The sequence below is a fragment of the Notothenia coriiceps genome, unplaced genomic scaffold (assembly GCF_000735185.1).
Source record: "Notothenia coriiceps isolate Sejong01 unplaced genomic scaffold, NC01 NC01_scaffold00017743, whole genome shotgun sequence".
Taxonomy (NCBI): domain Eukaryota; kingdom Metazoa; phylum Chordata; class Actinopteri; order Perciformes; family Nototheniidae; genus Notothenia; species Notothenia coriiceps.
Window position 1 is genome coordinate 3543 of NW_011350444.1, and position 12833 is coordinate 16375.

General features: G+C 43.0%; 1 protein-coding gene across 1 annotated transcript in view; it reads left to right on the plus strand.

The window, feature by feature from the left end:
• The window catches only part of snrnp70 (small nuclear ribonucleoprotein 70 (U1)), a 14477-nt gene extending 2850 nt beyond the window's left edge, over positions 1-11627 (plus strand). The window contains exons 4-10 of the mRNA XM_010777081.1: positions 4757-4811; positions 4906-4970; positions 5080-5142; positions 6285-6366; positions 9533-9634; positions 10153-10252; positions 10335-11627. Of these exons, the coding sequence (XP_010775383.1) occupies positions 4757-4811; positions 4906-4970; positions 5080-5142; positions 6285-6366; positions 9533-9634; positions 10153-10252; positions 10335-11058 (1191 nt within the window). The 3' untranslated portion in view covers positions 11059-11627. The remainder of the gene's footprint in view (positions 1-4756; positions 4812-4905; positions 4971-5079; positions 5143-6284; positions 6367-9532; positions 9635-10152; positions 10253-10334) is intronic.
• Positions 11628-12833: the final 1206 nt, after the last annotated feature.

Sequence of the window (12833 nt, forward strand, 5' to 3'; positions counted from 1 at the left end):
AACTTCTACGTGTCGGGATTATGGTTATTGTTTATCGTACCTTCAATAGTAAAAACATCACCGTAGTCATAGAATAAAATGGACTACTAAATTAATACCGTATAAAAACATAGAGACGTTGAAAATTTGTTTAACCTAATGACTGTAACCATTACTATAAGTTTGACCTAGATAGAATCTATTAATATTTCCTCACATGAACACTTTATTCACAACTGTATTAAACAACCGTAGATTTCGCAAAACTCTACCGGGACTCTGTTTACGCGTGATTTTTACTTGATAGATCTGTGAGTCTCTCAGAACAATGGAGTGACTCGGAGCGTTAGACTGTCCTAAGAAAGGACGTTGGGCCAGAATCTTACTACATGAAGCAGATAAGCGATCGCGACGATCGTAGGTCTAAGGATGGTTGTTATAATGTTGTCGCAAAAAGTTAAAATAAGAAGTAAGAGAGAGAGAGAGCAAACAAGCGAACAGAATGGTGCGAGCCGAACGATACTCGACGTATCGGACTATTCGGTTGTATGAAATAGTCAATGTCGCAGTATGCCTGTGAAATGTGCAATGCCTACTTTTTCACATGTATTCGTAAAAATGTATAGTACAACATGTAGTTGACGGGTTCTGTTTGGTAAAATGTGATAATACCGGGGACAATTTTGTACAAACATTGCAGAATAGATTGACATTCAAACCAACTTGCTTACGGAGGAGTAGGCCTTCGACTGGCTCGTCTGGGCTCGTCGTCAGCTCTCCTCCGGCTGCGCTAGGGCCTTCGTATGTTTGTTACCGCTGCAGTCTCAAGGGCAACCGGCCGTTTAGATTAGAGAAGCCAGTGTTAATTAAAAGGGAAATTCGGGTGTTTATGGCGAAGTCAACGGGTGAATACACTGTCTGTTCTTCTCATACACTGTCTGTTCTTATCAGTTAAGATTACAGATTGTGAATTTACACCTCTTTCTCTAAGGACATAACCCACTAACACGGCTGAACTAGGCAACATTACGGAGTCCCAAGGCCGGGTCACCGTACATTTTGTTTACGTATTACGACAGCCGATTATGAAACACGGAGTGGGTCAAGGTAGGTTGTGAATAACAAATCCACAAGACAATTATTCGTCATAAGTATAGTAATTCGATTTGAATCGACCTAGACTAGCATACTGTATTTGCGCTGAACACTTCAGATTAGACCTGCCTCTTTCTAGTCGACGGACGACTGCTCAGCTGTGCGTCGAGACGTACTAGTGTACGTTCGCACTTGTGTGAAGTCCAATTTATAGTGTGGATCGAATAAAACTTAATGGAGAGTTGTATGGAATTTTTGATCCAATATCTATACAAATCAAAATGGCAGCCCAGTTAGTAATGACCTAGGCGTCGACGTACTATGACATAATTATGTTAAACGGCTAGCCCGTTGGTCGTCCACTCGAAAGTAACGGGTGATGTTATGATCTACCGGGCCGGTACGCCTGTCAGCGATATTTCTCGGACCACTGTGCTCAAAAGGGGGTAGTCCTAGGTTTGGGTAAGTTAACTCATTTATAACGAGGGGAACTTTTGGCAAATAGACTTGACTAAAACCTATAACATGAAACTATTTGGTAATTTAGACGAGGGAAGTTACCAACCTGATTAAAGATTAGAAGAGCAAAGAAGTGTCAGGCGGTTAATACCACACCTTGGGCGGGCCAGTAAGGTGTGGCGAGGCGACCGGTGGCGAAGTCCTAGGGTCGTAGACGGTACATTATACGTGCTACCCCGTGCGTGTCGTCGTCGAGTCTGTCGCTACTGTCAAATTAAAACTTCGCACACGACTCTCGGGAGTATACTCCGACTTCTCGAGGCCAAATACAACGTAGACAATCTTCAAATCCTTAATCCACCGCAGCTTAATTACCGCGCTAGTATGCGCAGTACATCGGTCACCGACCTGGACCCTGATTTTTAGTCCCGGGCGCGCTGAGAGCTGGCCCCCGGGGTGGAAGCCAGTGGTGATCGATTTAACAGTTGCCCCCTCACCCGCCCTACGACGAATCGACTGAAATAGGCTGGCCGGGTGAAGCATGCCAGGGTGGCACCCAGGCGCTACCGGTCACCGGTGACGTGGGTCGCGGTCCGCTCACCGACAGTTGCCCCCCGCCGGGCGACGCCCCTTTGCGCCACCTGGATCACAGGGCGGCTTAGCTCACCGCTCGTATTATTATTATTAGGCACGTAAAATAGGTAAATTAAAAAGGGTTGTAAACCACCGATTTTTTTTTCTGTGTGCAAATTAGGTAGGCAAACAGCACACTAAGCGTGATGTTGGGGTCAACCACATCACCCCATTTACAAAATGACCCACCTGCCCCACCAAGCGCCACTTGCCCCCTCTGTGATACCTGCGGCGAGCACTTGACGAGTGCCCTACCCCCCGAACCCCCTGGAGACACAGCGGACAGTCGGCGTTGAATGTACTACCGGCAAATCTGTTATATTATTTATTTTCCGCCCACGGCCGACAGTCGCTTGGCTAGCGGAAGACGGCGCTGATAGTTGAGTTTACGCGCCTGTATCGTAAGAGTTACGACCACCCTACGCCCGCTGTTTATTATTTTTTACGACACACACGGTCAGGGCGTGTCAAGCCCTGTGGACAATAGTGGATGTGTGTGTCAAGACGGGGGAGTGATGTGTGGTGCGAAGTTTAGTTCAACGTATTACGGAACCTCGAGCAAAAATAGATATTAATGACACTTTTGAGACTGGGAATAATAGACAAAAGCCAGTACACTCAACCCTCTTTGTGTGTGTGAAGGCGGCTATTGAGCGGAGGCTGAAGGGAGTGATCACATAATCACTTGAGAGGAGTCCTCTTCTGCTCTATATGTTCTGTTGTGAGGTAACTGGGAAGTCTTGTGAGTTATCGGCGAGCGCGCGGGACATCCGAAATGCCACACATATTATCCGGCGGCGCCGCACCCTACGGACACACAACAGTTGCCCCCGCGGTCGACGAATGAGGCAGAGGCACCTGGACTGGTGTTTCACTGTTATGCGATTCCTATAAACAAAACCCAGGGAGAGAAGTCGCCCTTTACGCCTGGCCCGAGTTCTGTGGTGTCGGGTTCTAAAAAATTAGATAGCTACTGGAGCCATAGTCGTGTAGATATTGAATAACATAATGGTAAAAAAAGATAATACAGAGCACGGAGTTGTGTAGGAGGTGCGAGCTCGTGAGGAGTGAGCCTGATTTGGGGAGGTACGTGTGGCGGTCTTGGGTCTTGGAGTGCGGGGGACCAGTGGAATTTTCCACAAGACCAGAAACAAAAAAAAAACATAAGGTGTCTTCACTGGTCTCACGATTCGATTACGATTATCCTGTCAACGATTTGATTCAATTCGATATCCCGATGCATCACGATGCATCACTATTCATACCAATGCGTTGCATCCTCAATTTTCTATATTACTGCACATGGCTTATTTTTCATCAATGCATACATGCAGTAAATACATATGAACTCTCTTTTTATTATTTAGAAAGTGCTTCAGAAATCAATAACATAAATGTATTGACATTAATTTATAAACCAAATTAAATGAATTGTATAGGTCTAGCCTCCCTATATCTGTGTGTGAAATTCTTCCATCCTCAAAAACAAAAAAATAATGCTTCTGCAGTCTAGCTGCAGCTTCTAGCAACAGTCTTCTGTTAAAAAAAGGACACTGAATGTCCTGAATGTGGCATCACACACAAGACTTGAGTCTGAACACAGCAGACAACAGGAGTATTTACAATAGCATATACAAACAAAAATACTGCATGTGGGTGCACACTTACATTCTCTGTCTTACTGTTACATAAATCCCATGAATGTATGAGATTAAGTTAGCTTCATTATATCTCAGTGATTAAGTGAATAATAAAGTTTTTATCAGGTCACTATCAGCCTTTCACTCATTATTTTCAGGGAGGGGGCGGGGTTTGGAGGAACGGAGAGGGGGCGGTGATCGCGGAAGCTTTTTTCCTCCTGCCTTCACAAATTTTACACACGTATATATCGTCTGCAAATTGCTAGAGGACATTCATACTCTGCAATCCAAGACTTAATTAAATCCACCAAAAACCTGACATGATTGTAACGCAATTATTTTTGAAAAACATATCCCTGTGTCTCTGAGCCGCAACGACACGGAGTGATTCAGAGCGGGTCCTTCTGCTGTTGGTTCTGGACTGGTGTTCTTGTGTTGGTGGAGAAAGCAGACTGCTCCGTGTGTGGTGTCGCTGTGCCGCTGTCACGTCTGTTCCCTGATCTCTGCGTCACCGACCGATTTGATATTAAAGTGACAGGAAAAAAAACGTTATAGTAAAGCCGCGGCCGGAAAATCAGGAAGCAACGTTACTACGCTATAATCGATTATCTTCCGCCATTGCATCGATACCGAATCATCCACGTCCGCATCGCAATGCATCGTAGAAACGATTATTTTCAACACCCCTAATCCCGAGAGGGGGAATTTTTTTCTAGCAAAGACTAGCAATGTCCAGTTGTAATGCAGACAGTGTTCCAGTTACATATGTCGATATAGAATTACAAATATTGTATTATTAATTTTTTTACTGACTTACTTGACCTGATTCATTCATGATTCTACCACAAATGTTCAGTTTACAGCTGCTTTTGATACGATTGTTTCTGAAACATGGGTGTCTGTACAGTTGTGGAAGATTGACCATTTCCTGCAAATGTTTTGTTTTGCAGAGGCGAGAGAAGATTGAGAGGAGACAAGCAGTGGTGGAGACGGAGCTCAAGCTTTGTACGTTTTTCTAGTGCCGTACAATTTATGCTTTTTCACTGTATATGGTTACTTGTTGTGAACTAATTTCATTTTACTATTTGCCTTATGTCAGGGGACCCCCATAATGATCCCAATGCACAAGGGGATGCCTTCAAGACTTTGTTTGTAGCACGAGTGGTGAGTATGTTGAAACAAATGAATTTGTGTTTTGAAATGTGGTCTGTAGACAAAGGTAATGTGATTTAATATTTGGTTTATGTCTAATGTTATTCTGTTTCTGCTGTAGAACTATGATACTACAGAGTCCAAGCTTCGCCGTGAGTTTGAGGTCTATGGTCCCATCAAGCGGGTATGTTCAGTTTCTGTTTCTCACATCTTGAGACCTGTACAAACGTAACATTAATTACACCAACTGATTATATACTCTTAATTCCTCAATTAGTAGCCATAACATCTTCCTGCAAGTACTGTACGGCAAGCCAAGACATTAAATCCATTAATATAAATGTTTTTCCATAGTCTGTCATTGTTGTGTTTAAAACAAAATACCTAAGCAGCAAAGATAGGAAACATACATTGTGTACACTTCCCGATTAGTTTGAATATTTATTCTTAAATAGATTCAGTTGTGCATCGTCAGTTTAGCAGAAATTGCGATTTAAATCACATTTTAACACTGTTGTTAATAAAACTGCAAGTCTGAAGGTACGTTCACACCAAAACATTAGATGTTAGCACACAGAGCTCACAGCTCCTCATATCTGTTCAGAAACTGGAGAAAAGTTCTGAATGTACAAACTACAGACTGTCTATGGCAGGGGTGCCCAATACGTCTATCGCAATCGACCGGTCGATCGCAAAGGTAGTGTGGGAAGATCGCATGACATTGAAAATTAAAAAGAAAAAAATATATACATATATTTTTTAAAGTTAGCCTATCATCCATCCTTACTATGGCATTTTCCACTTGATTGACGTACTGGTAAGCCAGTCTGAGTTGTATTGTGCCATACGGGTTCATGCAGTTATGAGGGGGCCTCATCTGAAGCGCAACTGCGGCACACTATTGTGCGCTTATGCGGCGCAATTAGTGTAAGCGCGCCACAGTTTATCCGCTGTTTAGTCCACTTTTTTTGGTATCTACATGGACATAAGCCCTGCCTCCTAGCCAGTGTGTCTTGGTTAAATGACACAAGTAAAAACAGCTGACGGCTGCTGTCAAACTTGAGCAATTAAAGTGCTGCAAATCTTCACATGGCTTTAATCGCTTAATCACCATTAGAAAATAAACAGTTTAAGGTCACAAAAGTATTTACAGAAAGATGTTTATAGATGGCATATTAAACAAGTCTATATTTTATTATTGTTAAGTTTCAGCTGGTTTGGATTCAACTAAAGTGTGTGGCCTGTATATCTAATGGGTGTGGTAGATCGGTTTGGGTAAAGATGAATTCCACAGCCAACTAATGCCTCCATTCCTGTTTGTTTCAGATTTACATAGTCTACAACAAGAGGACCGGAAAGCCTAGGGGCTATGCATTCATTGAGTATGAGCATGAACGAGACATGCACTGTGAGTACCAATATTAAGAGCTCTCAGCCAAAACCATGATGATGTATGATCACAGATTTATGAAGACTGATGTCTGACATGCAGGCAGGCTCTTCAGTTGAACCCCCTCTCCTTTTTACTATATTGATATTTTAGGGAATGATCCTGGGTTGTCAACATTCTCCCTTACAAGGGTGACTACCATCTAATCAAACCAAATATATGGTTTATTGAATCAGAGTACTTTACCAGATTTATGTTTTTCCAATTGCATGTTGAAACCAGAGTGGTGGTTGTGTGATGTGTGTGTCTGTGTTTGATGCGTGTCATTGGTTGACTAATAGTCTGGTTGAGGAGGGGAACCACTTCATTCAGTGGGGCATTCTGGGAAAAGAGGGAGGATCAAGAGGTAGAACTGTCTTTCATCTGTGAACCTCAACCTCTGGCCTTTCAAAGGGCACACGGTCTTAAACTGTTAAGCGTGGTAGCTCTGTGGAAGATCATCTTTCCTGGTGGGACTGTGATGGTAAGCACAATGGTCATATTGGTCACCAAGCATCAATAGCTTGTTGGCCAAAAATTTTTTAAGGACTGTTGGAAACCTAGCTTGTTTTGGCAAACGTGTTTATTGGTAGTCTTCAAACCTGGTCAATGTGAGATTGGTTCAATTTACTGAGTTAGAGTAGATTTTAAACTGATGGTGATGCCATATTGAATAGGGAGTACTGTCATTAGACGAGTGAATGGTGCAATCTAGCCCAATAACACCATTCTAAGATATAAAATGGCCTCGTCAAGACCACAGCATCATGTCGTCACATCAGGGGGTGAACTGAGGGGGATGTGGGGCTAAACAGTATATTAACTGTGTGTTGTTCTCATTGCCACTGCAGCCGCCAATCTGTGATGGCTATTGGCCAGAGCTGGCTGGCAGATGATGATGGTTATGATACATCTACACCCTACTACCACAGCTCAGTATATGGTTGGTATAATGGGTTTGTATGATGGGTAAGATTTCTTTCCACCCTCCATCTCCTACATAGGAAAGAGGAGCTACGTTCAATGGGTAAAGTGTATTACTTTGCAAGCCTTAAAGGGCTTTTACTGCAGTAACTACTACTTGGATGTTAGGCTTTGACCATTGAACGCACCCCTGACCACTAGCTTTTTAAATGTTACCCAATGATTTTGCCTATTTTGTTGAAGCCACCTCAGTAGGGCGTATGCTTCTCAATAGCAATAATTTAGCTGTATGCAAGGGCAAAGGGAGGGTGAAATGTTACACAGCTGTAAGTCCTTGCACATTCTTGTGGAGTTAGTTGTAATTTAATCCAGCAGGGAAGCCACATCAGTAAAATGATTCTCATGAGTTTATTCCTTTTTAAATACAGAAACATATGTGGTAGGTTCTTTAGTATTCTGTAACTATGTAGGCTGTACAGAAAATGTAGCCTGCATTGACTGTTGATTAATAATTTTGAAAAAGTATATTAAATCTTCATGTCAGTTTGGCACTGTGTGCAGGCACATTTATCTTATCCAAACAGTTTATTTTATTATCCTGTGCATGTCAATCCATACTTTTGTGTCACAATTTATACTTATAAACCTTTCTGTGACTTTATTCCCTAATCTGCCAATTATTTTGGAGCAAAATGTTCTCTGTCCGGCAGGTTGTAGGTGCTAATTAGCCACGACCCCTTTTCATTTATAAAATATTCAATCCGGCTGGGGTTGATGTACAATACTGTCCAAACTAATGGGACTGAGCTGGCTTTAATAGAAATGGTCGATGAGGGGAATTATTTTTGTAACTCTGCTAAATGGGCTTTCCATACATGTCTTCACTACATAACAAAGGTAGACACTAGTTTTTGTAGCTTCACACATGAACTCATAACAATAGTATAGTCAAAAATGTTAAAGAAATTGTTTCTACAGTTTCATGTCAGTAAATAGGTTGAGACATTGGATTACTGATATTTCACAACACTTTAGATCAACAACATGTCAGTGAACAAGACTTCATTGAATTTGTAGGTTTACAAAAGACAATGTTGTTTTTTCAGTTTTGCTAGGACTGGTGGGGGTTTGGTAAGGCCCTATCATTGGATGAATGATCTCATCATAAGTGAGCTAATAAAGGGGGGTGGGGGGGGTGCTGGTAAGGCCCCTGATAGAGGTCTGGTAATGGTATGTGTATTCTGGTGCTGGGGGAGTTTGGAAAGGCCCTAAGAATGGGGCAGTGACTTTAAAAGGCCCTTTAGTGAGAGAGCATGGTAAGACCTCTGTATAGTATGAGTGAGGGAGTTTGGTAAGGCCCTCAGAATGTGTATTTGAGGATTTGGTAAGGCCCTCGGACTGTGATTACTGATGGGTTTTGGTAAGAACCTGCTCTTGGATGTTCAGTTTTCTCCTCAGGGATCGTCACTACTACAGACCAGTGTAGCAGCCAGGATGAGCCAGATGTCAACTTTCATTTTTCACAGATGGATCAGAGACTATTGTGTGGTATAATGGAACGAGGTGTGGTACTAGGTCTAAATAGATACGAGGTTTGAAATCTGCCAAATGTCGGAGCCCCCTTTTATTATCAATGTTGATCTCCCATAAAGCTTTTAAAATATCTCCAGAGATCAAAGCTGCTATCATAGAACATTCTAATACCATGCCAATGTATTCAATGAAAATAAAAAAAGTTTAAGATGCATTCGATTTCCCTGACTAGTGACATGCTGTTATTGGGTTATCTGCCGAGCTTTTGTCATGGCCAAATAGTGTCTAAATTTTGTACAAAAACCTCATACCATGTTTTACTAATATGATAGAAATTTGTGATTTTTCCAAAAATTCAACCTGTAAAAAAAAAAGAGTCACATATTGGTACCCGATATATTAAGTTGCAATGATAACAGTACTTTAAGAAATATATAGGATTACTACTATCATTGATAAATATAGAGCTGGGTATTTAAAAGATGCAGTAAAAAGTGTAACATAGAAGTCACTCATCGGGTGGAAGGAAGTCTGCTCCCATTTCCTTCGGCTTTTACCCAGAGAGCAGCCATCTCGGCCTCGCCTGCTCCTGGTCAGTATAATAATGCACTGTTTTTTCCTTGGCCACATTGATAGTCATATAAATATCTCACGTCTGCCTTTCCCTTTCTCCATTTTTCTTCTCCAGCCGCCTACAAACATGCAGATGGGAAGAAAATCGACGGTAGGAGAGTGTTGGTGGATGTGGAACGAGGACGCACTGTCAAAGGATGGCACCCTCGCCGGCTAGGTCAGCTACTTCTCATTTACAGCTCAAATGTGTTTGTACAAATGGTGAAGTCCTGTAAAGAAAAACCCAGGGTGTCGGAGTGTCACCTTAACTGGCGTGTTGTGGTTCATTCTTAAATCTGTTATTTGTTTACATACATACTCTACACTATGAAGTTACGAATTATATCTCAATGATTACCTCTTAACCTCAAGATACCTACCGCATAGATATTATTCACAGGCTCTTGTCACTCTCAGAAACTGCAGAGCAGCAGCTTAACACCAACCTCTCACCATCACTGCTTCCTTTCCTGTTGCTCTTTCCAACCCCCTTCATAAACATGCTACATTTGATTAGTTTGGACATTTTGAGACTTAGGTTTGTCAAAGCTAATTACAAGTCAGCACCTCCACTAGGATGACTCAAATGTTGTATGGCACACATTGGGTGTTTGCCGACAAAGCCAAGTATGATGATTGATGCTATGGTCTCAAGTTGACACATATTTATCTTTTTCCTTTTCTTCCTTTAACTAGGTGGTGGATTGGGTGGTACTAGGAGAGGGGGAGCCGATGTCAACATCAAGCACTCAGGCCGAGATGATGCATCACGTTATGACGATCGGCCTATTGGCGGGTAAGTACTTTGTAAGATCTGATTTAGTATAAAAAAAATTCGCTTTTTTTGTAAAACTGTCTTTCATTTGACCTGCTCTTAGTGATCGGGAGCGAGGGGAGCGGAGGGAGCGCAGCCGGGAGCGTGACAGAGACAAGGACAAGGACAGAGAACGCCGAAGGTCCCGTTCCCGCGAACGCCGTAGGCGTACCCGTTCTCGAGAGAGGGAGAGAGAAAGACCGGTTGGAGCAGTGGAGGATAGCATTGGTAGTACCCGGCGTCGGGAGCGAGAGAAGGAACGTGGCGGAGCAGGGGGAGAAGACAGCAGGAGTAGGGAGAGGAGTCGAGAACGGAAGAGAAGGAGCAAGAGCAGAGATCGTAAGAGAGACAGGGAGAGGGGCAAAGGTCTGGAAGGGGAGGAAGTCAGTCAAGCAGACGGGGCTGCGGAGGGTGGGGAGCGGGTGCTGGAGGAACATGAGGGTGAAGTGGGTGAGGGCATGGAAGAGCGTAAAGAAAAGGAAAGAGACCGCAGGCGAAGCCACAGAGACAGAGACAGACGCAGGGGAGACCGTGACAAAGACAGGGAGCACAAGAGGGAGCGGGGGGAGAGAGACAGGGGGGAACGCAGAGAGGAGCGCCAAGGCTCCCTACGAGATGATGCGCTACCCCAAGATGACATGGGCAATGAGGATGAGGGGGGAGCGCCTCCACACATGGATGAGTACAGTCAGGACGGGATGATCGACCAGCAGTCTGTGCCATCCGCTGATGGCTATGGTTCCAGTGAAAATGGCTACAAGATGGAGGCCCCAGGAGAGGAGTACTGAGATCTTCTTCCAGCAGGCTCCCGCTCATACATGTTCTCATACTCTGAATTGGCCCTAACCCTAAAGGATGTCAGGGCTACTTCAGTTTAAGGCATGTAGCCACCTCACCTCCCATCTTTCAGAATCTGTTGAAATGTTCCTATTGTTGCACGCACAGTTAAATCACTTAACTAATTGATCTCACTATAGTTGCAGCTCTCCTGCTTTGCCCAACTAATCCGTGCCCCTTAATGTTATCAGATTGCCTTGGCTGCAAACTGGTAGGTTTTTTCTTTTCACTTGGCTTGGGATGAAGTGTAAAAACACAAGCTATACTTTTTAGATGGGTAGATTGTTTTGTCTTTTATTTCTGAATCATTAAGCAGTTAGATTGTATGCTCATTTGAAACTAAGTGACAAATCTCTCCAATGTTTGTGATATTGAAGGAAATGTAGTACTCTGTGAAAATTGAGGGCTGTTCTGTTTATTCATTCTGGAATAAAGTTTTTTTTAAATTATGTCTGCTGCTTGTATGTTAGATTTGCATAGTCATTTTAATAAAGGTGTGGCTTAAAGCCAGAGCTCCTTATTGTGACTTCATTTCAATCTTTAAAGTAACCATTTCAATCATCTAAATGCAGTACAAAAGTAAGCTGGCATACTGTACTTGAACATGTAACAATATGTTCACAATTGATTTGAACAGCATCAATAATGTTGTGTGGACATTTGTATTGGAATATGACATGTAGTTATTTGGCTCGGCTTTAAATGCGCGCAGTTGAAGCGCGCTCCTGGTTCTTCCAGAAGATGCTGAGCTGCTCAATATACAGCCCGCAGTGAGCACAGGACGCTGAGCCTCACCCTGCTACCGACCCTTGCATGCTTTCTTCGAAGATGGAACACGCATATCTGTGAACCAGTTTCTGCTCAAATACGGAGTGTTAGACAGGCAGCTTGGACCGGAGGAGACCAGAATGATGTCCTCTTACTATCACCCTGCCAAGGAAGCAGACATGGCGGCCATGACAGAGCCGCTCTGCCTGGAGAGAGGTAACGTCCACTGCATTGGGCTGGCTAACAGAACTGTAGATTAAAAAAACACCGCAGCCTTTTCAAAAGATGACAGCGATGCACAGTTGGTTCTTTGACTAAAATGACAATGAAGGCGCTTGTAATCGTGCTTTATTCCTTGGTTATCAAGTTATTCACATTAGTGTACATGCCGCGTTTATTCCATGTTTGAAGCACGAGCAATAACTGGCACTCGCACGTTTCTTTCTTTTCATTAACTGCAATGTCCGTTCACACAATGCCAATGGATAAATGACAACCTTTAGTGCAAAAATGCTTCATTGCCCAGTTTGCTATAAACATCGAATGAAAGTCTGATCGTGCTTGTTTCTGACAGTAGTCCGCGCGGTGCAGCGCGTGCACCTCTGGTTAAAGCTATGACGCGGATGCAGCCAGATTAGGTGCGGTCAAGCCTAAAACAGTCTCATCAACATTACATTTTAATGGCTGTTATTCAGGCGCATTTCCGCCACTGTTAATTACAAATGCGTTATTTAAATCATAACGAGAACCAGTGTCTATTCGCTCTCTGTTGATAAGAGTGGTAAAGGAATAAATCCTTAGCATTTTAACATTTTTGGTTCCTTGTCTCTAAAGTCAATGTTTTTTGAACGCGTTCAAGGTCACAGAGGATGCCAAATGCTCTTGCTGCTACACCTAAATATGTTTGTACCGGTTTGAAGAGACTCCCAAGGTGTAAGCATAAACAAACTTCAAATGT